The sequence below is a fragment of the Buteo buteo genome, chromosome 8 (assembly GCF_964188355.1).
Source record: "Buteo buteo chromosome 8, bButBut1.hap1.1, whole genome shotgun sequence".
In the NCBI taxonomy this organism is placed as follows: Eukaryota; Metazoa; Chordata; class Aves; order Accipitriformes; family Accipitridae; genus Buteo; species Buteo buteo.
The window spans coordinates 36,477,612-36,502,742 of record NC_134178.1 but is presented as its reverse complement, the minus strand read 5'-3'; the positions used below and the strand labels follow the sequence as shown (position 1 = coordinate 36,502,742).

General features: G+C 40.8%; 1 protein-coding gene across 16 annotated transcripts in view; it reads left to right on the top strand.

Annotated features, from left to right (window-relative positions):
• Positions 1-22,541, top strand: part of BBX (BBX high mobility group box domain containing) — a 147,385-nt gene extending 124,844 nt beyond the window's left edge. For 14 of the 16 annotated variants that reach the window (XM_075034141.1, XM_075034133.1, XM_075034145.1 and 11 more), the window contains 4 exons: positions 6,013-6,102; positions 12,388-12,585; positions 13,258-13,450; positions 16,291-22,541. In XM_075034141.1, coding sequence (XP_074890242.1) covers positions 6,013-6,102; positions 12,388-12,585; positions 13,258-13,450; positions 16,291-16,378 — 569 coding nt within the window. In that variant the 3' untranslated portion in view covers positions 16,379-22,541. The remainder of the gene's footprint in view (positions 1-6,012; positions 6,103-12,387; positions 12,586-13,257; positions 13,451-16,290) is intronic. The other 2 variants (XM_075034134.1, XM_075034132.1) reach the window with 1 other exon arrangement.
• Positions 22,542-25,131: the final 2,590 nt, after the last annotated feature.

The window sequence follows — 25,131 nt, the reverse complement described above, 5'->3', positions numbered from 1 at the left end:
ACAAGCAGCCCCAGGGCAGGAATATCTGATAGTGACACTGTTGTTTCTGTAGTGAACATCTAACCGCAGCCCCAAACTAAATCCAGACAGAGCTAGTGATATCTGCTCCTAATTTCAACCAATGTTGAATTTGCTCAAGTTACCCCGGCAAGCTGTCAGCTTGTGTCAGTCATTCCAGCTCCCTGGAGAGTGAAGTTCAGCTCTCAAGAAGTAGCTGAAAAACTTTCCGACAAACCATTTTTCTTTTGGAAAAGAAAGATTGCTAAAAAGTAAACATTCCATGTCAATGGGTCGATTTTAATTTGTTCTGTTTTGTTCGGATGCTTAAAATTAGGATGTGAGTTGTGACTTTGAAACAACCTGAACCAAATTGCATACAAGCAAGCTTACTAGCTTAATAGGGAAACTGGTCCAACTGAGCCAAACATTCATTAAGCTGAATCCTCAATTTAATTTGTGGTGTACTGACAGGCCATTCAGCCTTGTCATGCTGTGGCTTGCCTGTGAACTGTGGTGAGTCCGAAGATGCTTAGAGAATACTGACCTCCAAAGGTGTTAAGCATACAGGTCTGCATACCAGGCTTCTGCAAGTATTGCAGGAAATGAAAATGGCATGTTGTTCAAAATGGTGGAGCTTGGTTTGGAATGGTTCTGGGTTTTTTGAATTATCATGGGGTTTTGTACCATCAGAATTAAACAAAAGTAGCATCTTATTCTTGCAATGTGATGAGTGTGAACTGAGAAGGGTCAGTATAGTCTTACGGATGTGACTGTTGGGGTGTAGGAGACCTTAACTTTGTTCTGCTGTGCTCTGCGTTACCGTGTCATGTGGACTTGTTTCTGCTGCTTCGCTCTTCCTTGGGGTTGTCTCTGTAAGGTAATTAGAAGAGATGTCCAGCACAAATAGTGCCTGCTAGTAGTCGGGGCCTCTGCATGTTTCCAAAAGCCAGATAATAATCACTAGGGGTAGGTTTAGTAAACACTCTTTAAAATCATTCCCTGCTTTTTATGAATGAGCATGTGCAGGATCATAAACTTCCCAGGCATTCTCAGTTCTCAGATAAGTACTTAATTTTTGCAGTCTACAGATCAGTGCCTACTAAATTATATATAAAATCTGGAAAGTAGGTTGGAGTACTGCACACTGAACCTTCCCCGGGATGTTACGTGAATAAAAATGGAGAAATGTTTTTGTTTGTTGGTTTTGGGGTGTTCCCCCCGACCGTAACTAGGACTGTATGCCTTAATATGTTTTATTTTGGAGTAAATGGTGCCAGATTGATTTTCTGTCAAATGTCATTAACCTACACCTACAAGAGGCCTGATCTGCTACCTAACTCAAACAGCCAAGAGTGCCAGGATGTTTTCTTACCCCTAAGTGGAAAATTGTGCTTGTCATGTCCAGTCCTCACTTCAGCCAGTTCTTTTCGTATAAAAACACCTGAAGAACGCTGTAATGTGAAAGCTGTTTCAAATGTACATATATAAGGGAAAATTTGAACTTTCTTAAATGAGAGGCAATTTTTTCCCCAGAGCTTTCCAAATTGTGCAAATTCTGCTCCTCCTGAAATTAATGGGGTCTTCCGTCAGTGAGAGCAGGATTGAATAAGCCATAATGCTTTGGCAAATTCTACCTCAAGCATTTTGAACTGGGAGCGTGCATATAAAATAATAATGTCATAAAATGGCTGAAAAATACAGCTACACTGAATCAGCGCAGATGGCCTGCTCTGACATTTGCTGGAGCTGTGACCGATTTCTTTTTTTTCTTCTTTCCAATGGCATATGTGCCAAAACATCCCACCACACAGAAGTCAGCAGTCTGCAGTGAGTCACTAAGCCGCTTGTATGCAAAAATGAGCAACAGGCATAGTCATTATTTCTGCCTTGTGCTGTGAAGAAATGCTCACTTATACACTAAGCACTTCAGTAAAGCTTTCATTTTGGGAAGGCAGGGAGAGGAATGCATAGTGTGCTTTTATTTGGGAAAGGGATTGTCTACAGTTTTTTTTTTGTCTGTGGCCTCTAGGACTAGAAATAAAGCATCAACTTAAAACGGATGCTTCTTTGTGGCATTCCTCTCGGTCTTAGCTCAGGGGTTTTTTTTGCTTGGATCAAAGCATTCAGATGCCTGGAGATCGCATGCCGTAGTGTTCCAAAGATCATGACCTAAAAATACAAGCATCTTCCTCCTGAGAGATGCAGAAATATACAGACAAATCTGTTTGTCCTGGTTTTCTTATGATCATGTTGAAGTGTTCTCTATTTGATCAGGCCCTTTAAAATAGGGAACTTTGTGGGAACAGAGGGAGCATATGTGCAGAAATGTGGAGGAAATGCAGTTATGGTTCATTATGTATGGTGGGTTCATTTTCTTGCCTGCTGCTTTCTGGAGCAGCTGCCGTTGGCCATAGCAAGTATTCCCAGGAGGGGATCCTTACCGCCCTCAGTGAGCACAATGGACAAGCCAGGGATTAGCAGGTGTTTAAATCCTGTGGCAACTGCTGAAGTGCGAGGGAAAGGAAGAGCCATGTCAAATATTTCCAGTAGAGAACAAGGAGCAGGAGAAAAGAACTTACTTTACGCTTGCAGATGGCTGTACAACAATAGCACGTAAACTAACATTAAAAGTTTTTTTTCAACTTTCTATATGAAATCACATCCAGGGTCTGCTGCCTAACAGCAAGCCTTTTAGGTTAGTTAGTTTTTCCAGTTATGGATTTTGTCTGGATTGAATGTTGACAAGTGGCATTTGTTCGAAGTCTCAGAGTACTCGCCTGCTGTCCCCACGAAGCAGGTGTAGCCCTGCCCTCCGTCCTGTGAACTCCTGCATGGGTGAGTGTGCCTAAACTGTGCCCCTGGGGAAGCCTGAAAAGGGATATTAGCTCTATCCCAGCCAAAACCAGCACATGATCTCAGGAATGCCCCCTTGTTCAGCCTTTCCTACATGCAGATGTGCTCTCCGGTCCAGACTACATTTTGCCTTCTCCATATTGGTTTAGTTCAGTTAATTTCTGTTAAAAGAAAAGCTCTGGTTTTCATACCTGAATATGCCATGCACAGATCCTGAATTTGGTAGTTCATTGGCTTAGGCCTTAATCTAAAGGCAGGATGGAATATGGCCATTTTTGAAGAGCTGCCAGATAGTCTATTCAGTAATTACTAGACAATTTGTATGTGTAAGTGTGAGAATGATTGATTGTAATTTGGCTTTTCACAGAGCACAGTGAGCATATCCTCTAGTTTACTCTACATAGTGCAGGCAGGGAGTGTGGATGAAGTTTCTCATGGAGTCAGAAGTTACATTCTCAGGTCTGAGTATGACATGTTGACCTATTTAGCTATTAGCCCATCTTCTCTTTCACTGCATTCATGGCCAAAGGGTATTCAAGTGTAAATGGGCACTGCCTTACAGGAATAACAGCTAAAAGGGTAGGAAATTGGAATTTTTCTTTTGAAAAGGCAGCTTCTCTTGACCCACCGAAGTCAGTGTCCTTGGATTTTTCATTTGGGAACAAAATTTTACATGGAAGTGGTGTGTGCCTCGGAGTACCCTGCATGTCACAGGTACAAGCTTATAACAGGGGTGCCTTGGATGGTAGAAAAGAGGTGAAAGACATGTTTACTTCATGCAATGCTTGCCATCTCTTTTTTTTTTTTTTTTTTTCTTTTTTAATTTTTCATCTCAGTTATTCTGCTTAAGAGTTGCTCGCACTGGCTGACAGTCTGTGATACTGATTGAAATGGTCTATAGGGTGCAGGCTGAGCTGTAGAAATGGAGACTTCTGTGATACTATGTAATGTGTTGCTTATTCCAAGCACCTGCAAAAATCACTAATTCTCTGATTTTTAAAAAACAATAAAAACGTCATAAGAATCATCTAGTTATGTACCTCTGCCTCTGTCTTCTTGTGGAACTGTTGTGGGAAGACAGTTGATGTGGATGAAGTGTTTGACCTTAGTTTTCAGAAAAGCTCAGTCTTTTCACTTAGGCTTTCCCTCAACCTGCCTGAGCTTTTTCATTCCTTGTTTGGCATTTTTATTGTACTGACACTAGGCTGTTTTTCCAACTCTGTGATACTCAGGAAGCTATTGTAAAATTTGCACAACAACACTTCTATCAGTTTGAGTGAATATGGCCTCTTTCTGTGGAACTTTCTGATATTTTCTGTACAAGTTCTAGTGAAGCTATTCAGATTCAAGCTGATGTTGTCTAAGATGGTGTCTCACTTGGACTTCACTTGGTTTGTTGTTTGACTTCTAGGCGTTTGGAAGATTATTAATCTTTTCCCAAAGTTTTGATTTCTTCAGTAGTAAAACGCAAGTAGCAGTGAGCCACAAAGCCAACATGTACGAAATCTTAGGGGTTCTGTGCCTGCTTCTGACTGGATTTTAGCTTTCTCTTAGTAATTTTCAATATTACTCAAACAGCCTAGTGTCTATGAATGGTTTTCTCCTCATAAGACTAGATCCTTCCTCCACATGCTACACACTTTTCTCCTTCCTTCCCTGCGTATAGAGAGTCAGCGATAGCAAATGGCAGATGCGTGATGTAGACTTACCTTGACCAGGTGTTAGTACACGGTTGCAGTTGTGTCTCAATAGCCAGTGTATATGTCTGGTTCCTTTTAAGGATGAGGAGGAGTGGAGGAGGCTGGTATTTGTGCTGGGTAGAATCCTATTCCAGGTCAGCTGCAGATGGGAAGGACACCCTCTTGTTCGACTATAAGTCATCTTGTCACCTGCAATACATCTCTTTACTGTTCGGGCCAGTCTGTTCTGAGCTAGCCTGAAGACTTGCTTGCCTGCTGTACCTTTGGTAATAAGATTTTGAAGTGGAGTTTCTGAAAAGTAACTCCATAAAAATGGCTTTGCAGTGTAGAGATCATGCATCTGTTATATCTTTGATCTGTTATGTCTATGTTGCTGTCGTATCACTGTTTATTCTGTTAGCGAGACAAAGGATAGCTTCTTGATGACCTCTGCTAGTGGCATACTTGTGGTCTGCTGTCACATAAGATGTCTTCCGAGTACTACTAGTAAAGACTCTGCTATCAAAGCAGGAATGGTACCATGAGCTGGGCATAACCTCACCCTCCTCTCCTGGGAGCTTTTACTTCTGCACTTAGTATAAACTCATTTCTGGTCACCAAAAAGGCAAAGGTAACTCTTGCATTCTGTGGTGGGTCGGCCCTGTCTGGTAGGTAAGTCCCCGGGCTGTCACTTGCTCACTCTGCCCCAGTGGGTCGGGGGAGAGAATTGGAAGGGCAAAACAAGAAAAAAACCTCATGGGTCAAGATAAAGACAGTTTAATAAGTGAAGCGGGGGGGAAGAAACAAGTGATGCAAAAGCCAGCACTCACCAACAACAAACTGATGCCCAGCTGGTCCCTGAGCAACAACTAATTTAGAAAAAACTCTCCCCCCACTTTTATTGCTGAGCATGATGTTATATGGTGTGAGATACCTCTTGGTCAGCGTGGGTCAGCTGTCCCAACTATGTCCCCTCCCAACCTCTTGCGCACTCTCAGCCTACTCGCTGGGATGACAGAGTGAGAAAGAGAGATTTTGATGCTCTGTAAACACTGTTCAGCAGTAACTAAAACATTGGTGTGTTACCAACACTGGTTTGGTCACCGGTCTAAAACACAGCACCATCCAGGCTGCTATGAAGAAAGTTTACTGCATTCCAGCCAAACTCGGTACACATCCAAAAGAGAGCATATCTTAAACAAGCAAGCAAACCCCTTGGTTTATTGTATGGTTAAGCTTTCCTAAGGTCATCATTCTCCAAAATGCTTTGTATGCACTTAAGCATTGGGAGCTAATGGGTTGAAGTACAGCCTGCTGAAAGCCTCCAGAGTCCATTCTGGGCAGAAGGTCAGGTTTTGTGCTTCCCCATGAAATGGAATCCTGTATTAGTGGAAGGGGAGGTTGTATAGTACATACTTTGACTGTTGTACCCTTTTTAAAACTGCTAATTAAAAGTATGTATTGTTAATGTTGTCTGTAGGTTCATTCCAGTCTCAGAAAAAGACCCTATTCCACAAAATTGTCAGCAAATGTAAGCACAGAAAGGAGAAGCTTAATGTTCCGGACACAGGTACTGGTGCATTACTTAGTTAAGGTTTTGGGACACCTTCTCTCTCAATTCAGTCTTGGGGAAATGCTTCTAGACTGAGGCTACTCAGCTCTCTCGTCTTTGATTGTTTTGGTCCCTTATTTCCCTGTCTGCTTTGATTCCATTAGCTCCTGGATCCAGTTGATCATATTACCTTATTCCAGTATGATGCTGGTTTGGTTTTAATTCGCATCTCCCTTAATTACAGTTTCCCTGCTTCAAATGGCATGCAGCAGAGCTGACAAAGCAAGGGCAGTTCTGCAGTTGGCCCTGAACTCTTTATCTTCCACAGCAAGTAGCTCTAGTCCTCTGGTTGCTCTTACCCCCATCCCTTCTATATCAGAGACTGTATTATTTATCCCTTTGTCAGAGCATTTATCCATGTCCCTGTCTCCTCTCCCTGGGATTTTCTGCTGTCTAGAACTTTGCAGACTGCAGCTGGTCAGGATGTAAAAGCTTGTTTCTGCACCAGCTCTCAGAAATACTAACCTAAACCAACCCTCCCTCTGTAGAAATCTTAACCAGCTTTCTGTTTGCTTCAGGTTGAAGATGACTTTGACAGTTTTTTAAGTTACATCCTGGACTTGCTCTGCCCTCTGTCCTGCTGGCAGGTCTCCAGAGTCTTTTTTTCTTGTTACAGTATTGTGGTCCTGCATACCTACATACCAACAACTCGTGGGGGCATTTTCAAGTGTACAATATGTACAGGATTATAGCTCAGCCTGCTTCCTTGCCCACCCCCTTTTTTTTTCTTTCGTAGTCATGTTGCCCACACTATCCAAATCACTGTTGCTTAGCCCTTCCACAGTGGAGTTCTCTCCCACACCGTCCCTGTTGTATAGAGGAGCCTCTCTGGTTCTGCTTACTTCAGTAGCTCCATGAATTTCTTCCATTTTTTTTCCTCATCAATATCTGTCTCTTTTTAAGACAGTAAAATGACTATCCCCATCTCCAGTTCCCCCAGCTACCTTTATGCTTAATATCTTTCCCTAAGGCTTGGCCATGTCACTTCCCCTCCTTTCCTGATGCTATGTTTTGTGTTCTCTGTGGTGCATGTGCACTATTTTCCCACATAGGCTCTGCCAGCTCTGCTGCATTCAAGGGTGCAAATATTTTGAAATTACTTGTGCTGTTATGTTGTATTTGTACAACAAACATGTTGTGGGAGTCCCTGGTGAGAAGTAACTATCTTGCTTCCATGGGTGTGAAAAAGGCATCATACATTAGACAGAGCTTTTATTGGGTTCCATTCAGATTTTTGTCCCTGAATTATTAATAGACCATGTAGACAAATTAGTAAGAAAAATGGGTGTTTAAATTCTCCTATGAGAAAAGAAACCGAAAGCATTTAATACATGATAGAGTCAAAAATACAAATATCTTAAAATCTGCAGATATAGAATGTGGCTAAACAAAATGTCAAAACCTCCATTTGATTAGAAGAAACCAGCCTGTTTTGATATGGGGTGAAGTGTGCACTGTGATCAAAGATTCAAGCCTTGCAAGTGTTGAGTACCCTGGCCTGGTTCCAGCACAACACAGAGGCATGTCCTTGGAAGTTAAGCATGTGAATAATGTCATCATGTCTAAACATTAAAGATGTGTTTGTGCATTTGCTGGAGTAGGGCCAGTTTGCTAAGTTTCTCCCAAGACTGAAGCAAAGACATGAGGAACTTAGCAGTATTGCACAGCTCACATAGAAATCATCAAAGGAAAGACAGTGGGTATATATATTGGTGGGGAACTGCATTTTCTCTAAGTTACAAAGGGGAGAAAATCTGCAGTCTTGCCTACTCTTAAGTGTACCATGTAGTAACACTGAAAATAAAGTGTTGATCAGAAAAGTGCGGTGTAGGTATGGCCTTGGCATGTAGCGTACAGCCTCGTCATCACGTGCTGCCTACGTAACTTCATCCTTTCGTGAGTTCCTAGGCAGCATGGCCCTAAACTCTTTGACTCCTCTGTCCCATACTCTGCAGCATTCGAGCTGGAAATCCCAGCATCTTCATTTCAATTCAAATATACAAGGATTTAGTGAATCGAAACACTAAATTAAAATTTTACTCCTTTTTGTGGTTAGTCTATACTTGCGGTGAGTCACAAGTCTATATGTGTGGGTTTGGATTTTATGGAGTTCATTTTGCTGGAGGAAGGAGCTTGAATATTCTGACAGCTGGACAGGAGACACTTGGAAGGGTTGCTGTCAGCATGGGTCATAATGGATTCATGTTTTGTCATCTTGAGAAGTGAGTGTCTGTGTTTGGAATGAAGAAAAGTAAGTGCAGTAAAGGCAAATTGTGATGTGATTGGGTCATGTTGTCTGGGTCTGTCTCTGGTTTGAGTATCTGAGTGGATTTTGACTCCGTGTGACCACCTTGTGCACAGTATCCGCAGTGCAAATCGCCCTTTTACGAGTTTGCAGGTGCCTACAGAGATACAGCCCAGTAAAATGACCAGTGGACATGCCACAACCCCTGCTCCTCCTAGCCCAGAGCACACAGTAATGCTACTGAATATATTCAGAGATATGTCACTTCCTTGGGAAGGCTGACAGAAGCACAGCTGGACACATCCCTGTTTGGGGGGTTTGAACACCACTCAGCTGAGATGTATTTTCTTCCACAGTCAAGGCTTTCCGGTGGGAAGCAATACTTTAAATAACAAAGGGTAAGTCACAACCGTTGACTCCTTGCAGGTACATTTTATTGAGCCACGCTGAGGGTTCTTGCGTGGTTTGTGTAACAACCAAATACGATGTTGGCCTTTGCCCCAGACGAAGGTATACACCAAACTTAGCAGCAGCTGATGTGCGAAGGAGCACAGCCTCCTGCGGCTGGTAGAGCTAACTGCCTGCTACCGATCGTCCACCAGCTCTCCCACACACACACCAGTCTGTACAGCCTTAGCACACACGTTCGAGCAAGAACAGAAAGTGCAGAAAATTAGCAGAATGACCTGTTCTTTTACTTTTCTGCCGAGAAAGCCCTGTTGTGCGGGGCCAGCAGTCCGGAGGGAGCCAGCAGCTCTGTGCCACTGTGCCTTTGGCGTCCATCCAGGCTGGAGGAGGGCTGGGTCAGCTTGGGCTCATGCAGCAGAGCTTCCCATCCAGGCGGCTGTTCCGTACACCTGGCCTGACGATCTGCTGCCTCGTCAGCCAGTGTCACTCTGCTCGTTAGTCGCCAGCCCTTGCTGCAGCTCCGTCTGCCACCTGACCCCACGAGTGGTATTGCAGCAGAACAGCTGGAGTGAAGCCTTTGTACGGTTTCTTCCAAGTTAGGTTTTATGTCTGCTCGAATAAGGATCCATGAAAAAGTCAGTGAAATGATTTCTCATCCCGGTGTTCACTAAGACTGCTAGAGAAGAACAAAGCAGCTCTTCCCTTCAACACCCACCCTCCACTCCCCCAAGAATACTCATTCACTGCTTACACTTAATCCTTCCTTCTTCAAAGCTGTATGGCAGCAGTGTTATGATGAAGTGCTAAAGAACTTACTTTGGAGCTGGAGGAGTTAAAAAAACATAGAGGGAAGACTCTCAAGTCTCACTTCAAGCATTAAGAAACCTTAAAACATGGAGAGGGAATATGCTTGCTGCACCCTGAGTTTGTCAGCCACCTTCTTGCTGTTTCTTAGTCAAACGTGCCAATGTCCTGCAACTAATCTGTTGCGTATTTTCTCAGTTTTATGTCTTTAATAACTATCACCTCTTTTTATTTTTACCTTTCAAAATATTTTTCTTATCTTTAATTTCTTAAGTTTTTTGATTCATACAATATGAGAAAGAAAACAAATGTAAAAGGGAGCTGTCTGCTGTATTGACCAATCAAGTTAATTTCCAGTGACTTGACATGGCCTGTAATACACAACACATCAAATTAAAAACATAACAAATCAGGTTTCTCTCTCTTGTGTGTTGTTAATTGTTTGAAATCATGTCTTAAAATTTTTATTCAATGTAAAAAAAAAGTGACTTGTAATACTAATATTAGAGCCATTATAAACTCAATCAAACTAGAATTAAACAGCACTGTCAAAGTACTATCTAATTAGAGCAAATCCCCAAATCAAAATTAATAAATAGTATTGGACTACACCCAAACCATTACATTAATACATAATCAAAGTTTATGAATTCCCAAATAAGAAACCTAGAGAGAAAGCTGCCCATTTAATTACACATTCCAATTAAGATTTTGGTCTCAGTCAGTGCAGTCAGCTTATCTGCACATCTCACTGTTAGCCCAGTTGAGTTACTTGAAAGTTATATTTGCAGTCATTGGTGCTTTTACTGAATTGGACTGTTACGGGACGGATCTTTTCTTGTGATTTTTCTTGCTCTCTTTACAAAAAGTTTTACAGCGTAGCTCTGCTCTGGAAAGGTTAGCAGCTATAGCTAAACACTGAGAAAAGCTAATTGAAGCTGTGTGCTTTTCTTTAAAATAAAGAGCGTGCACAAGTTCAAAAATGTTTTACAAGAGAAGATATGAAGGTGAATTAAGAACATAAACAAATCAAGGTTTGAAACATTTCCAAAAGTTTCTACACATATGTACTAGATTTGATTGTATTCTTATGCTATAAAACATTAAAAGGTCCCTTCCCACTTAAAAGAGCAAAGGGCAACAGCTAACAAGATAAAATGGGTTATGGCTATTCTCTTCAGCCAGTCCACGTCCTCTCACAATTAACAGTTAAAGAAGCTAGCAAAAGATAGAGGTTATATTAACCATATCTTTGGATAGGAAGCTCATTAAATCTAAAAAACCAACAATAAATAAACAGTAAATACACACTAAAATGAAAGAGGGCAAAGTCCATGCAGGCTGCTTGGCTGTTGTGTGCGGTCTATGGAGTAGGGTGCTCCTGCGTGACACCACCAGTCTCGGTGTAGGGGGTTGGTCTTGTTTGGTGCTGAGCCCTTCTGAAAGAGCAGTTGTTAGCACTCCAGCTTGAGTTTTGTGCATGTAATTTTTGCTGGTCCTGCCGCCCAGAAAGTGAGCAAATGTAAAACGGGAAGAAAGATTGAAAGAAACTGTGGGGAAGAGAAAGTGAACTGTAGACACAGTAACAGCTGTGAAATATATAAAGGACTGTGGCAAAGAGATGGGGTATAACCTGACGGGTGGTAAAGAAAATAATGAGTTGAAAATGCAGCAGGGGAGATGAGGTGTAGGCATTAGGAAAAAATAATGAAATAACTCAGGATGGCAGTGCACTGGGAAAAAATACCCCAAGGACTTGGTGCAGATGCCATGAGCGCTCCCAATTTCAAAATGGGTTAGACAGGCATCTGTAAGAAATGACTTGGGCATTCCCTTTGCTACCTGTAGTCTCTTTCTGATCCTAGCTTGTGGTGATCATAGATGGGGTAGGCCTCATAATGATTCTATCACAGGAGCAAAAAAGGTGTCCCAGATTGAATTTATGGACTAGTGATACCCTGTGGTGTCAGATTGACGGCTATGCACTGATCTCAGACTTTGGAAGCTTAAATACATTTTGTGGTTGCTGTCTGACCAGTTTCTTCATGAACAAGATTAAAGCGACTGTTTAGTCGCGTGAAAATTTGTGATCATCTTCCAGTTCAGGGCAGAAGGCTGCTTTGAAGCACCAACTCTGGTACTGTTGAGAACGATTCAAACGATTCTTCCTCACTCTCTGACTTTATGTAGGCAGTATTTCCATCACAGTATTTTATCCTGTGCTTACTTTCTTTTTTTAGCATTCTTGTCTTCAACTGTGATCCAGTTCTGCTTTTGTATTTGCTGCCTTTTGGGTGTTTTTTAAGGTTTGTTGTTTTGTACAAGGCAGCATTTCCCTCTGCTTAGAGGAGACAACGTAGAGTGACTATAGAGAGAAGACTGGGGATTAGTCAGTGGTTTCTGAATTCTGCTTGTGAGTCCATCTATGAGCTAAGATAACCTTATGTGAGGACCATTATTGTTCCTTAAATACGTTTTGTCTCTTAGCTACTTGCTGGCATCTTCTGTTGCAGAGTGTTTTATACAGACTACTGTATAAACTGCTACTGCCCATCTCACAGTTTCCTTTACAAATATTAGAAACTTGAATCCCCTGGGATATCTTTAAGAGCTGATGCTACTATTCTTCTGCAAATATCTGCAGCATTCAGATCATATATTGCCATGGGTTATGCTCTGAGTACCTGTGAGGGAATGCTTTATGTAGATAGATGCAAAATGGTAAATGAGCATAGCTGGTAGCTGAATTATTCTACGTGTAAAACTGCATTTTTGTCCTCTTTCAGCCATACTCTTAGAAGACAGAAATTCCAGTGAGTCTGCCTGGAAGAATAAAATTTCTATATCTGCCCTAAACACTCCAGAGCCAGCAATGATGCATGAGCCTTTAGTTGGCAGCCAGAAAAGGAAAGCAAGGAAAACCAAGATTACGCATCTTGTCCGAACAGCAGATGGTGGAGTGTCACCAGCGGGAGGGACACTAGGTAAGGAAGTTAAGAGTTTAAATCTGCTAAGATTGAATGGTTGGAGAAGGTTTTGGAGTACGACCAACGTATCAGGGAAGTATTTTTCAGTTAGCTTGGTTTCATACCTGCTTAGAAAGGTCATTCTTTAAAATGCAGGTATCAATCAACTGGGAAATCGGTGAGTCCATAATGGCCAACTTTTTTGGTTTGAATGCCCAAATCTGTCTTCTCTCCCTGGATATTTCTCTCTAAGAACTGAGAGCTGATACAGAATGAAGTGGAAAAGAGTTACCTTTCATAATTTGTTTCCAGTCCAGCAAAGAAATGACACTGCACCTACTTATAGGATGTAAAAATGAATTCCATAATATGACAGTCAATGCCACAGTCCTTGCAGGGGTCCTCTGCAGTTAAGATAATCTTTCGGGACTTCTGTATCTAAAACGTACATAAAAGCTCTCTTGCCTGACCTAAAAGATCAGTTGAATGCAAAATCAGTAAACTGCTTCATAAACCTTAGTACTGTGCTTCTGCCAATAGCTTGGGTCAGAAGAGGTTGCAGTATGAATTGGATTACACTTGGAAAATTGAAGTCCTAAAGGTGAAGATTCTGTTAACACCAGACTAGCATCAGTGGGCTGCTGTGAATTTAAGTGGTAGATTTGCAAGCTTAACTTTCTTTTATTGCAGAGGAGAAGCCAAAAGAGCTGCCACAAAGTACTCTTCAAAAAACATCAAGTGCAGAAACAGATTGCAACAGTGAATGCTCCAGAAATGCAGAGACAGAAGAAAATCATAGTATTACATCAGATATGCCAGCGGTGTCTGCATTTTTTAGCTTAGCTGCACTGGCAGAAGTAGCAGCCATGGAAAACGTACACAGGTATGGTTTTCTTTTCCCCTTGTTGTCTAAGTGAGTAGTATGTGGCTGCCAGCTTATTCAGAAAGCATGTGAATTGCAGACTGTTTAATTTGGCCTGTGTTTCCTCTTCCACAACTTTTATGAATGTCTGTTTTATACCACTTGCTTGGTAGTGTTAAGTCTTCATCTAAATGACAATGTGATCTATTTCAGTAGTCAGTAAAGTGATCCTCCTTGGTAAGCTTGCCTACTAATTTTTGTGTATAAACAGGTTCATATGTTTCTTGAGAACCTAATGATTGAGGGTTTCTAGTTATCAGGTGCCGTTTGTCAGATAACATCAGATTTAAACAGCTATTGCATGCTGATTTGCATTTTTCAGTGGCCTAAGACTGTGGAGAGAATTTCATATAACTTCAGCTGAAGTTTTTATGCTGAACGTGGCTGAAGGAAGCTAATTTGTTATTTTTACTCTTGTGCCTTGTTGTGTAGGAGGCAAAGCGTCTGCAGAATGTCATGGGGCAGAACAATTCTGGGTGATGGAAAGTCATATTTGGGTTGGTCCTCTCAGTTACCAAGTAGGCCATCTATGCAGATAAGGTGGAGAATGTGCAGGTTATGTAGGTCTGTTGGATCAGCTCAGCGTGGTCAGATCCTGCATCCTAGACCTGTGATGGGATGACATCAGTGACAGCAAGTCCTCCTTGGCTCTTAATTATCCGGTGTTGTTCTTGGATGCTGCAGCTTATTGGAGGTGAAACCCCATCCTTTACTGCAGTGGAAAGTCAGTGAGGAAATGCTGGGACAGTTTGAAACAATCACAGCCTCAGCAAATGGCATTTGACAGATTGCTGGCTGCCTAAGAAACTCCACAAGGCAACAGTTGGTGAAACCATTCACAAACTCATTTTACTGTTGATCTCATGGCCTCCATCGACCAACCCAGTCCTGTGTATTCAGGCTGTGCATCAAACATTGAAAGGCTTTTTAGAAGCTCAGGGGCCCTACAAGAAAAAAAGTCAAGTGAACCCAGCCTGCTAGCTCTTCTCTGGAGAAGCTGTTGTCTTGCTTAAGGAATGTTGTTTTGGGTGAGAAGTGTTTTCACACTGCAGTCAGCCTGGCCTTTCCTCCCAGCCTTGCAAAACAAGTGTCTGCCATTAAAACAGCAAAAGGCTGAACTCGTTTCTGTCATCTTCTATGGTCAGAAGCCACGAAGTGAGACCTGGGGAAGTGCTGTGCTAAGCTCTGCTCTCACTCACACCCTTGTGGTTTCATTGATTTCCATTAACACTGACCAGAATTGCACAAGAACAACAGGATTCGCTTCGCTGTGGTTTTTCCCTCTTTATTCCTCTAAGAGTTCTTGGTCTCCTCTTGTCCATATTGAAGTGAGCTAATGTTGTACATAGCCTTCTGCTTGGGTCTGTCTTTAATACTCCCACCTTTTGTCATCTCATCATGATGATGCTGCTAGATTAATGCAGCACCTTCCACGAGGCCTGAAAACACCAAACCAGCAAATGTCCAGCAACTGTTGCAAACTCCATCTTGTAATCACCCCAGGGGGAAATGACAACAGGGGAGGACTCTTTCCAAGTAGAAACTTAGACATAGCTCTCGCAGGCTTGGCAAATGGAAGTCAAAACAGAAAACTAAATCTGATGGGCTAGATGATCCTCTCATTTCTACTGTCGACTGTTTGTTAGCTTTTGCAACTCAGTTCTTTATTTGCAAATAGCCAGAAATGAAAAGAACAGCATTAGAGGTTTGCTTGATGTGGTTTTTCAGTATCTGAATTTAATTATTAAATAATTCTACAGAGCCTTGAGCCATGGAAGCCAAACTCTTTTTTAACTGTAATGAGAGTTTATCTGGAAGTGACAGCGTGGTTTTCAGTTGAAGGCTTCTGTTTAGCTTTATTTACCTTGAGCATACCCCAGTTAAGTGCTGTAAGCCTGAACTGCATTTTGTCCAAAGGCCACTTCATTGCGCTCCAGTTTTGCGAAGCACGATAGTACCTCCATTTCTGCTGGGGTCTTAGCTGTGAGGTAAAGTGGCCCTTGTGTAAATAAGAAGTGGGCCCTAGATTTTCATTGCTGCAAATGACACATACTATAACAAAAATAGAACCTGACTTGTGAGATTAGATAACAGGCAGTGACGTGCTTTGTGTATGTATTTTAAAAGACAAGCTGCAAAGGAGCTCTCCCAAGACCATCTGCTACAATGATTGATGTTGATTTCCAGCACATAATTCTGGCGCAGTTTATTTTTATGATACCCTGTGCCAGGGGATCATTTGTAAATTAACGCTGCTGTAGTAATGAAAGAGATGTTGTGCTGGGCTGATGAAGTGTTAAGTCATGAAACTTGGAATAATCCCAATGTGCGACTCTGCTGTTGGGTATATTTCCATATTGCTTAAAAGCTGGCTCTTGACTCGCATTAACATGACATGCCTCTGTGCACTTACCTTCTTTTGCCACACATGAGCTGCACTTTCCGCTTCTGAGGGCTGAAGTCACTCCCTTACAAAATGAGTAACAGCCCTTGTGTGCTCTTAACTTACTCTCCAGCCATGCATTTTGTGTTGTGTAGTCAAATACCATCATGTCTTGGTTTTGCCTGACTTTGCATTGCATTGCAGGTTGCCCTTAGGATATTGTGTTACTGTTGCAGGAATACCTCTAAAAAGAGCGTGTAACAGCAGTGTGTGGGCATCTGTAGCAGCAGGGAGTTACGGTGCTGTAATGTTGGATGTTAAATCATATCATGTGCAGCTTTCCATCCTTTCTGGTCTGATAAAGGCACCTCCAGTGCTCCAAATAATGATGGGTGGCTTTTCTTTTCTTCTTTTGCAGAAGTCAGAGGGCCACACCTCTCCCACATGACGGACAGCCAAATGAAATGTCTCAGGCTCCAGTGCTTATTTCCTGCGCTGACCAGTGAAGCTCCACTTTATTGTAAAACATTGTGCTTTACCTAATATCCTAGCCTTGTCTTTACCAAGGGAAGCTAGTCAGTCCATATGATGGAAACTATAGACTGCAAGCAAGTGCTTATTGTTCTGAGTGGCCCAGAATTCACTGGAAGCCAGATGTTAGCAACTTGGGCCAGGTCCTCAAATCGGAACCCAGTATGTAGGAGGGTGATATTAATTGTCTATTAATGAACAGAAATGGAATGATCCCAGAGCTTGCTTTCTATTGAAGGCTTTTAAACAGTAAATAGGTGGTTGGTGTGAAAAAGGCTGCCTTTACTGTTAGCTCACACAGCATCTCTTTTACCAACCAGAGAGTACGGCAACTAGTTTCGTATAATACCTAGTTATTCTAAATGAAAATGAAAAAAAAAAAAAAAACCAACAACAACAAAAACACTGACGCACTGCACTAGTTATTATTAGATATTCTTAGTCATTTTTGTACATGAAGATTTAAGTTCTAAGATGGTTTATATTAATAGGTTATGCCTACGTTTATATTGTAGAATGAATTTAAAACCTGTTCCAGAGAACTCAAGGCAGCCTGGACAGATGTACCATTGTTAGCGATGTTTGGGCAGCCATGTGGTCCAGATGTTCTGCACTTTTATATTTGCCACCGGAGTGGTAGAGTTTACTGGCAAAAATTCTGACAGGCTATGTTTGGGTTTGTTTCTTTTTAATTTAGCTTTGAATAACCAGGATGTTGTGCATTAGAAAAAGGAGTGTTGTATGGAAAAGAAAATACTGCAGATAATTGACTTGTCTTTCATGCCTTGGAGGGTTCCTTTATTTTTGCATAGATACCTGAGCGACTTGGTGAAACTTTCCTGTAAACAAAAAGTACTGCAAATGTGTTTTTCAAAAGTGACCTTAGTATTATTTCACCATTCTGAAAAACCTAAAACCGTGACTTTTCGATATACATATACACCAGTACACATACGTTTTACATTTTACAGACACTGGCATTGTTGTAGTTACTATGCACAGTCCAAATCAGCTTCAGAGTTTGCATAAAGGGCCAATTACAGTTTCTGTTGGTAAAGTGGCAAATTGTATACAGATAAACTACAACCGAAGAGTAACGTTTCACTGAATTCAGACTACCAAACAGATCCATCTGCCAGTTTCTGTCTTTGCTTATGTTGAATTTTTGTGTTTTGCTCTCATAAATACATCCCAAAAGCAGGCGAAGTGTATCACTTGGCCTGTTATATTCGCTATCTTGACTTACACTATTGTATAACCAAGCATTGATTCCTACCAATAGATGCAAAACGATCATTAGTTAATTGATCTAAAGCTACAAATTCAACAGGGTACTTCTTCTATAGCACAAGATGTTTCCCTACTTTTTGCATTGTAGCACAACAATTTACCAAATTGGACTCCAGCAATAATTTTCTATTAGTCTTCGTCATACCGGCTGAACTTTTGATAGTATTAGATTGAGTTTTAAGTTCTTGGAGTTAAGTCTTTAAATGATGCGAGTTTACATCATTCTATCAGGCATTCTTATTTATACTTGACTGAATTGATAACGTGTTTTGGGGTTATTTTATAACTAATTTGATGTAATAGCCATATGGACAGTAACTCTATTAATGCTTGCTAGGTTTAGCCTTTCATTGTTCTAGTTAAGTGAAAGTCTTTGGTTCAGTGTCAGAAAACAATATACAACATACCACATGAGTTGTAACAAAGGATTAAAGGTCTGACAAAAGACAGGTAGCTGGGGAAGCGTCACTGAAACAGCACCATCGAGGATGCATGTGTTGGAAGAAGGGAACAACAAAAGAACAACAAAATTCATGAGCCAATGAGTCAGTGAAAAGGCTTTTTAAAAATTCAGGTGAATATATGACTAAGAGCCCCTAGAATGCCATTGCAGCCTGTGGCAGTATTTTTAATAAGATTTTATTAAAGTTTTATAAGTTATTTTAACAAGACAGGAAAAATTTAAAAGACTTAAAACTGTTGGGTCACAGCAAGGTGGCTGTTGGAGTTTTGGACCACTTTATAATTAGCTGAAATCCAAATATGTTACAGTGCAGGCCGTTCACGTTGACAATGGTACTAACTTATTTCTCTAGAAACCTTTAGAGTAGATATATTTTTGTCAAAGCACCCCATCCTTCCTCGATTTAAATTTCAATATTGTTCCTGAAGATATTTCTGTATATTAATGGTACCTTTTTTAAAAGAAACAGAAAATTACTTTTTTCTATATGAATTAATATCTTACTTGATCTGCTTTTCCTTGACTTTCCCTTAGAGAGGGGGTAGGGTTGGGTCAGTTTACTGGATATGACTGTTTTCAGATACTTATAAACCTTTTTGTAGATATGCTTAATTTTTAAGCGATTAGGCACTGAGAGTAGCAGAAATCCTGCAAAGCTTTATAGTTCACTAGGCATTTGCCTTTGTTGGTTCTCTGAGTGATGTCTTGATTTCAGTAGCTAGAATTTTCCCTGAATCTACTAGAAGGGGTATCAGTATTTTCAGGTAACAAAGTCTGTTAGCACAACAAAAATTTCAGACCAATATCTTACTGTATTGGGGTTGGGTTTTTTCCTTGTTTGTTTTGTTTTAATTTTTATTAATTTCAGCTGCTTTTGTTTTGGAAAATCTTATTGCTATTGTGTGTACTTCAGTATACCAGCAAACACTGTTACCCGTTAACACATTGTCCACAAATGCCTCTAGAGAAGAAATTGTTGCACCTTATGTATATCTCAAGCAAACCAAAATATGATGCTTTTCTGCTTTGTTTATTCTGAATATGTTGTATCATACTTTACTGAACCCATTTTAACTTAGCTAAAGCTATCGATATTTATGCATTTCACATTATTTTCTGGATCTGAACCTGTGTATAAATCTTTCTTTAAAAAAAAAAGAAAAGCATTTACCGTAGTTGTCCTCTGTGACTTATCCATGGGAGGGGGGGAATCTTGTCTCAAGTGTAAAATGCAGTACTGTCCCAGTTTTCCTTGGCTTTTATTTATTTAGTGATCTTTGATACTTCATATGTAGTTTTGAGGTATACAAAATACATTGTCGTAGCCGAAGCTACAGATCTAAGCAGCTGGGAGAAAATTACTGTAATATCTTCTTAATTGTCCTAGTACTGTATACAACTATGGGAAAAATGTCTGCAGAACATTTGAGATGCAGATTCTTATCCCCACAGTAGGCTGTTTTCCAGATACTAGACCAAATCAATCAAAAGTCAGATTTTCCAACCTAAATGATGCTATCATTCTAAAAACATCTATGGAGATTACTTAATGCTCTGCTTATGGCAGTAACTACCCCTTGAATGTGCTGTGATTTCAGAAATAGAATATATTTATTTAAGATGACTGAATGCTCTTTTATACTAATACAATATCCCAAAGTCATGAGCAAGAGACTTCTTGGTAGTTTGGGTTTCTATTTTATAGCATTTGTGCATGACTTTTGAAAATAAAGTGATAAGCGTTGTTGGAAAGGGGCACAGGAACAAGGGACTGCTAGAAGTGTGTGAACTTGTGGTGTTTAAATTCCAGCTTTGGTCTTTATTAATTTGGGTGAAAGCTGCCTTTGTAGCACAAGGCTGAAGAGCTCTCTGCAGTTTGTATCAAGTAGAAACCCGAGAGAGTTGTAACTCATATCAGAACGAGGGAATGCCTTATAGATTGGATGCTGTCTTTTGGAACAGGATATTAAATTGAAGCAGTTTTAATTTCCACTGCCTGTTTAGCTACTGTACTGATACTGAAAAGACTGAAGGCAACAGTTGTAGACGCGGGACAGCTAAGAGGGGATAAAAGGAAAGCTGGCCTTTGTTCTCAGTATGGCAATGTTATGGCAATGAAGGGGAATTAGGGAAAAAAGATAGATGTATATATATGTGAGTGTATGTGTGTGTGCCTGGGTGTGTACATTCTGCAAAAAAATAATGTAGGAAAAACAAAAACATGATGGGTCTACAAGAGACTATAATGTATGTTGACCCTTTGAGTGCACTCCCTTTTTTGAACGCTGAGTCTAATATGGCTACCTCTCCTAAAAGACTACTTTCGTTAACTTCCATTTGCTTTCAGGCTTGATTGTGTAATCTTTTCAGCCATTGATACCATTTGTATATCACTGTGTGCTTTACTTTCCAAGAGCAACGTTTATATAGTGCAGACAACGTAAAGGCTGAATATACAGTGGTAGCCAAACTATGTTGCTGGAGCATTTTCGTTTAACCTCTGCCATAGTCATATGGGTTGCAGGATGTGGGCCTGCTAGCTCTAGGTGGTTCAGTGAGATCGGTTTTTGTAACAGCAGAAAATGCAGTGCTCGTGGGGTGGTGGACTTCAGATACTGCCAGAGGTGACGCAGTAAGCCAAAAGCTGCTCTTGAACTTATTCTGGAGTTTACGTTTGCAATCCTGATTTCGCAAGGAAACGTAACTGTGCAACTTGTGTGTTGTATACCTTACGTTATCCATTAGATGCTGTTTGTTTGCCGTGCTTGTTTGGTAGATTCTAGAGCTCCTAGGTATCTTTGCCATGATTTGTAATACTTGTGGCATTCTCCTTACCTTGTACATATTGTGGAACTGTCACCTACAGCTGCCAGGATGCTGAGGCACTTCAGGACACTGAGCGCCGCGAACGAGTACATTTAGGCTGTGAAAGAGTTACTCACCTCCTCCCCTGAACTCCCCAATAAAAAGGCGCAGTGAGGTTTATGCTCTCACTTAAGTACTATTATAGTCATTTGTATACTCAGTATTTTCTACTGAATTGACAACTTTGAAGAAGCTTATGAGATGGATGTGTATTTTATGCTCCCCCACTAATTCTTCTAAGGCAGAAATCTAGGAAGACTTGACATGAGATCTCCACTCAGCAACACACCTAAGCTTACGCTGAAAACCCTCTTTACTTAAGGGCCAGCATTGTTGTTTGCACTGTGACAGTGCAGGAGCCCCGATTATGGACCACTACGCTCTTGGAGTTAAGCTTGGGCTTGCGTGATGTTCCTGGGGGAGGCACGTCATGGTGACCCAGGGCCTTCATTGACATGGAATTTTAAAAAAGACTGCAAATAGCTTAACATTTATTGAGTTCTTCCAAAGAATTATATTGTAGTTTCTGGGTCTGGACTGTTACCACATACCAGCAGACCCACGCTGTACTCCACTGGAACAAAACACATCTGTACAGGCTAACTAACCAGGCTTCCCAAGGTAACGGTCTGATCTACTCTTCTCACCCTTACAACTGAAACCTTGTTTTCCCACACACACTGCTACACTTTAATCAGTGGTTGGGGCTTTGAAGGTGACAAAAGGAAGAGAGGCATATATGTGCATGTGTCTGCATCTGTGTATACATATGCATACACACACACATTGGAGTGCAGTGACTTGCAACATGTTCTCTGTACAAAAGTGTTCCCGTGTTAGGTCATGAAACAACATGAGGTTTCTCAGACCATAGTTTTCCAACTTTCTTGCTAGATTTCAGTCTCTTTCCTTCACATTACACCATAAGGTGTCATTTTCGAAAATCACACCTGAAAAAAACCACAGATCCTGCTGACCTGAATGCTACGAAAACCTTCTTTCTCAGCAGTGCTTGCTTTTAATAACCAATATCTGTTGACAGTTTTAACACAACTGATTTGCTATGATCTTTCTTCCTAGAGCCCAATCCTTCAACTTTTATTCTCACACATAATTCCACCGAAGTTTGACCCAGTATTTGGCTTTATTCTCTCCAAAGCTTGGTGTAAACATGCCTTACAATAGTTCATCTCCATCAATGGTATAACAGAGCTACTGCCTTCTTAGATGTGTGTAGTTAAAAGTCAATAAGTACATTTATAGAATGTCATACTTTCTTCAAAACCCTCTAATTTGATATTTTTTTAAGTGCACATGTTAAGTCATGTGTATAACATGCTAAAGTACATTAAACTGTGATAATGAAACTGAATAAAGTATTTAATAAAATATTTGAAATATTTGATAAGGACCTTCAAATAGATTTCTTTATGTTCATTCTATTTTGGTTATCTAGTGTGTGCCTGTAAACAGTTTCCCATTTAAAACTAATGATTGCAAATAAATACTATTCAAACGGAGCTTCTTTGATACTTCACCTGCTTTACTATCAAATGGTTGTTTACTTTAACATATGGCTGAGTTAGCAGTAATTGCAGAATTTGTTTTTAGCTACAGTATGAATTTGTTGGCTTTTTTATACTTAAAAAGAAACAAGCTTGTTTTCCACCTGGAAATGGAAGATGCCAAAAGCCAGAGATGGATCCTCAGAACTGTAAGCTGTAGTATCCTGTCAGATCATCCATTCAACTTCTACACAATGACTGTAAAGATGTCACATATTTTGCAGAGAACTTCTGCCCATTTGATCTTGCTTACACATATCTATAATGGGAGCTTCCATTTTATTTTTAAAAACATCTGAGCCTGGTTCAGCACTGTTGACATTTTTCAAGAGATCCATAGACCCATGCAAGTGCCCCAGAATTCAATGGATTTAAATAAGCGTAAAGCTGGAGGCTGTGGGACAGAGAGAGCCAGGACTCAGTGCGGTTAGGCTGTGGGAGAAATGTTGGCCTTTTCTCCTCAGCTTTCCAGGTATCTACTTTGTTTTGGGGGATTTTGTCTTTGCACAATTGGGAAGCTCATTTATAGTCCACACAAGTATACAAGAAGTCATCTCACGTGAAGAGCCCTTGCTATGTTTTCAGTCTTTGGACACTAAGAGAAGTTACTCAGAAATTGATTCTTTATTAGACATAAGTAGCAAGTGTCATCAGCGTTTAAACGTAAAGGTCCTCACTACTTTGGAAACTTATTTAAACCAGGACTCTGTTCTGCCCATGTATTTTACCCTCTTGAGGCTTGAAAATCAGACTGTTGGGAATCTTCTCTTTTCCTGTCCTTGGATGCCTGAAGCCTCCTTGATTGCAGTGTATTTTTCTGATCACAGAAGACTTCTCCAAGCACAGACTTCATGAAGCCAGTAGGCACCGGTTGTTCACATGGGAGCAGAACTCTGGTCTCTGAGTCAAAAGTAGCAGAAGGGAAGCCTTTAGGTTTATTTTTTTTTAAACTGTGTGCCATTTACTCAGGGAAGAAGAAATGTATGCAATCTTGCACTGCCTTCACTGGGTATGTGTCAGTATGTCTGCAAAGAAACACCAGGAATGGAAGCGCTTCAGCATTAAAGGCCATGTAAAGGTCATACTTGGGGAAGGGGGAGAAAAGCTCTGATTCGGTGAGCAAAAAAAGCTGGAAGAAATCTTAAGAAAAGTATATTTTCAGTATAGTATGCCCAGTCAGGGACATTGAAGTCATTATTCTGGTTTTTTTATTACCAAATTACCTTAAAACCGTCATCTTCATTCCTCGAACTCCCATCTTTTCTCATCTGCTCTCATTTTGTTCTTCCCACAAAAGACCTGAATTCAGCTCACTCTCGGTGCATCTAGATCTGGTTTGTTACCCAGCTTGCTCTCACGTTGCTTCTTGCAGCTGCGCGGCATTATGCTGACATTTTCTTAACTGTCAGGTAAGATAAATTTCCACTAGTACTTCTGGAAAAACATGGGGTGGAAAGGCATCATCCTCCTCAAGCGCCACATTTCTGCCGAGCGCTGCGACGTTTTCCCCTCGATACCATTTGTTGGGTCCTTTTCATTGTTCATCCTGGAGTTTTTTAACGTGCAGCTAACCCTGCTTTCAAACAGACTTTTTTTTTCCCTACAATGTGAGAACATTAAGTGAGACACAAAGTATACTTGAGCATACCATAACCATGCTATATACCAGCTTGTGAAGCTGTCGCCTCTTCAGTAGGACACTGGCACTTTATAACAAAATACAAGATGGGTTCCTATATCTGCTGCAAAGTTCTGTTTTGTTTTGTTTTCAGAAATAAAACCTGTAAGATACAACGCCTACCATCTATTCAGTGTCACCTTCTTTTTGTGGACTGTTCTTGGCACAGCAACAGTAGGAAATTGAGCTCTAATACAGTTGTATTTAAAATGTACTCTAGATTTCAGCTAGGCTTCATTGGTTACTTTCTGATAGGACAAGATAACGTTCGATCTTCAGCAGAAGTAAGCTAGAACAAGATACAGCTGTCGCAACAGCAGCTGACACTCCAGTTGAAAATCCAGCCTCTATAAAGAGGTACAAAAAGTTTATTCTGTATAGACCAGCACTTCAGCCTATTTGTCAGCCCATGAAACAAGGAAAAAAAAAATCAAACTAGTTGAGTCAGAATGTCAGGCTTAGCATTGAAGTGTAATTTTCTGAATGCGAACACCTAATACTTTAATCCACTCTGTAGCATTTTGTTTATTACTTTTATTACCTTAGTGTTTGGATATGGAGAAGTGACATTTAGAGTGTCAGGTGCATTTATTGCACCCTAAGAGAAGGCCAGTGTTGCCATCAAACAACATCCGGTTTAAGAAAAAAAGGGGGGGAAGAAAAAAAATGGAGCTCTCAGGAGATGTCCTTCCAATCCAAAAGAAGTATTTGGAGTACATCATAGATATCTGGCCCACCAAAGGCTTTCCAGTCATGGCAGACCACCAGGCTCCAGTCAGGTCAGTCTGAGCATCAGTTTCCTTCCTTCCAAGGTCTGGGTGGGTTCCCTTAATACCTGGTCAACACCTAGAGTTATGATCTCATTTC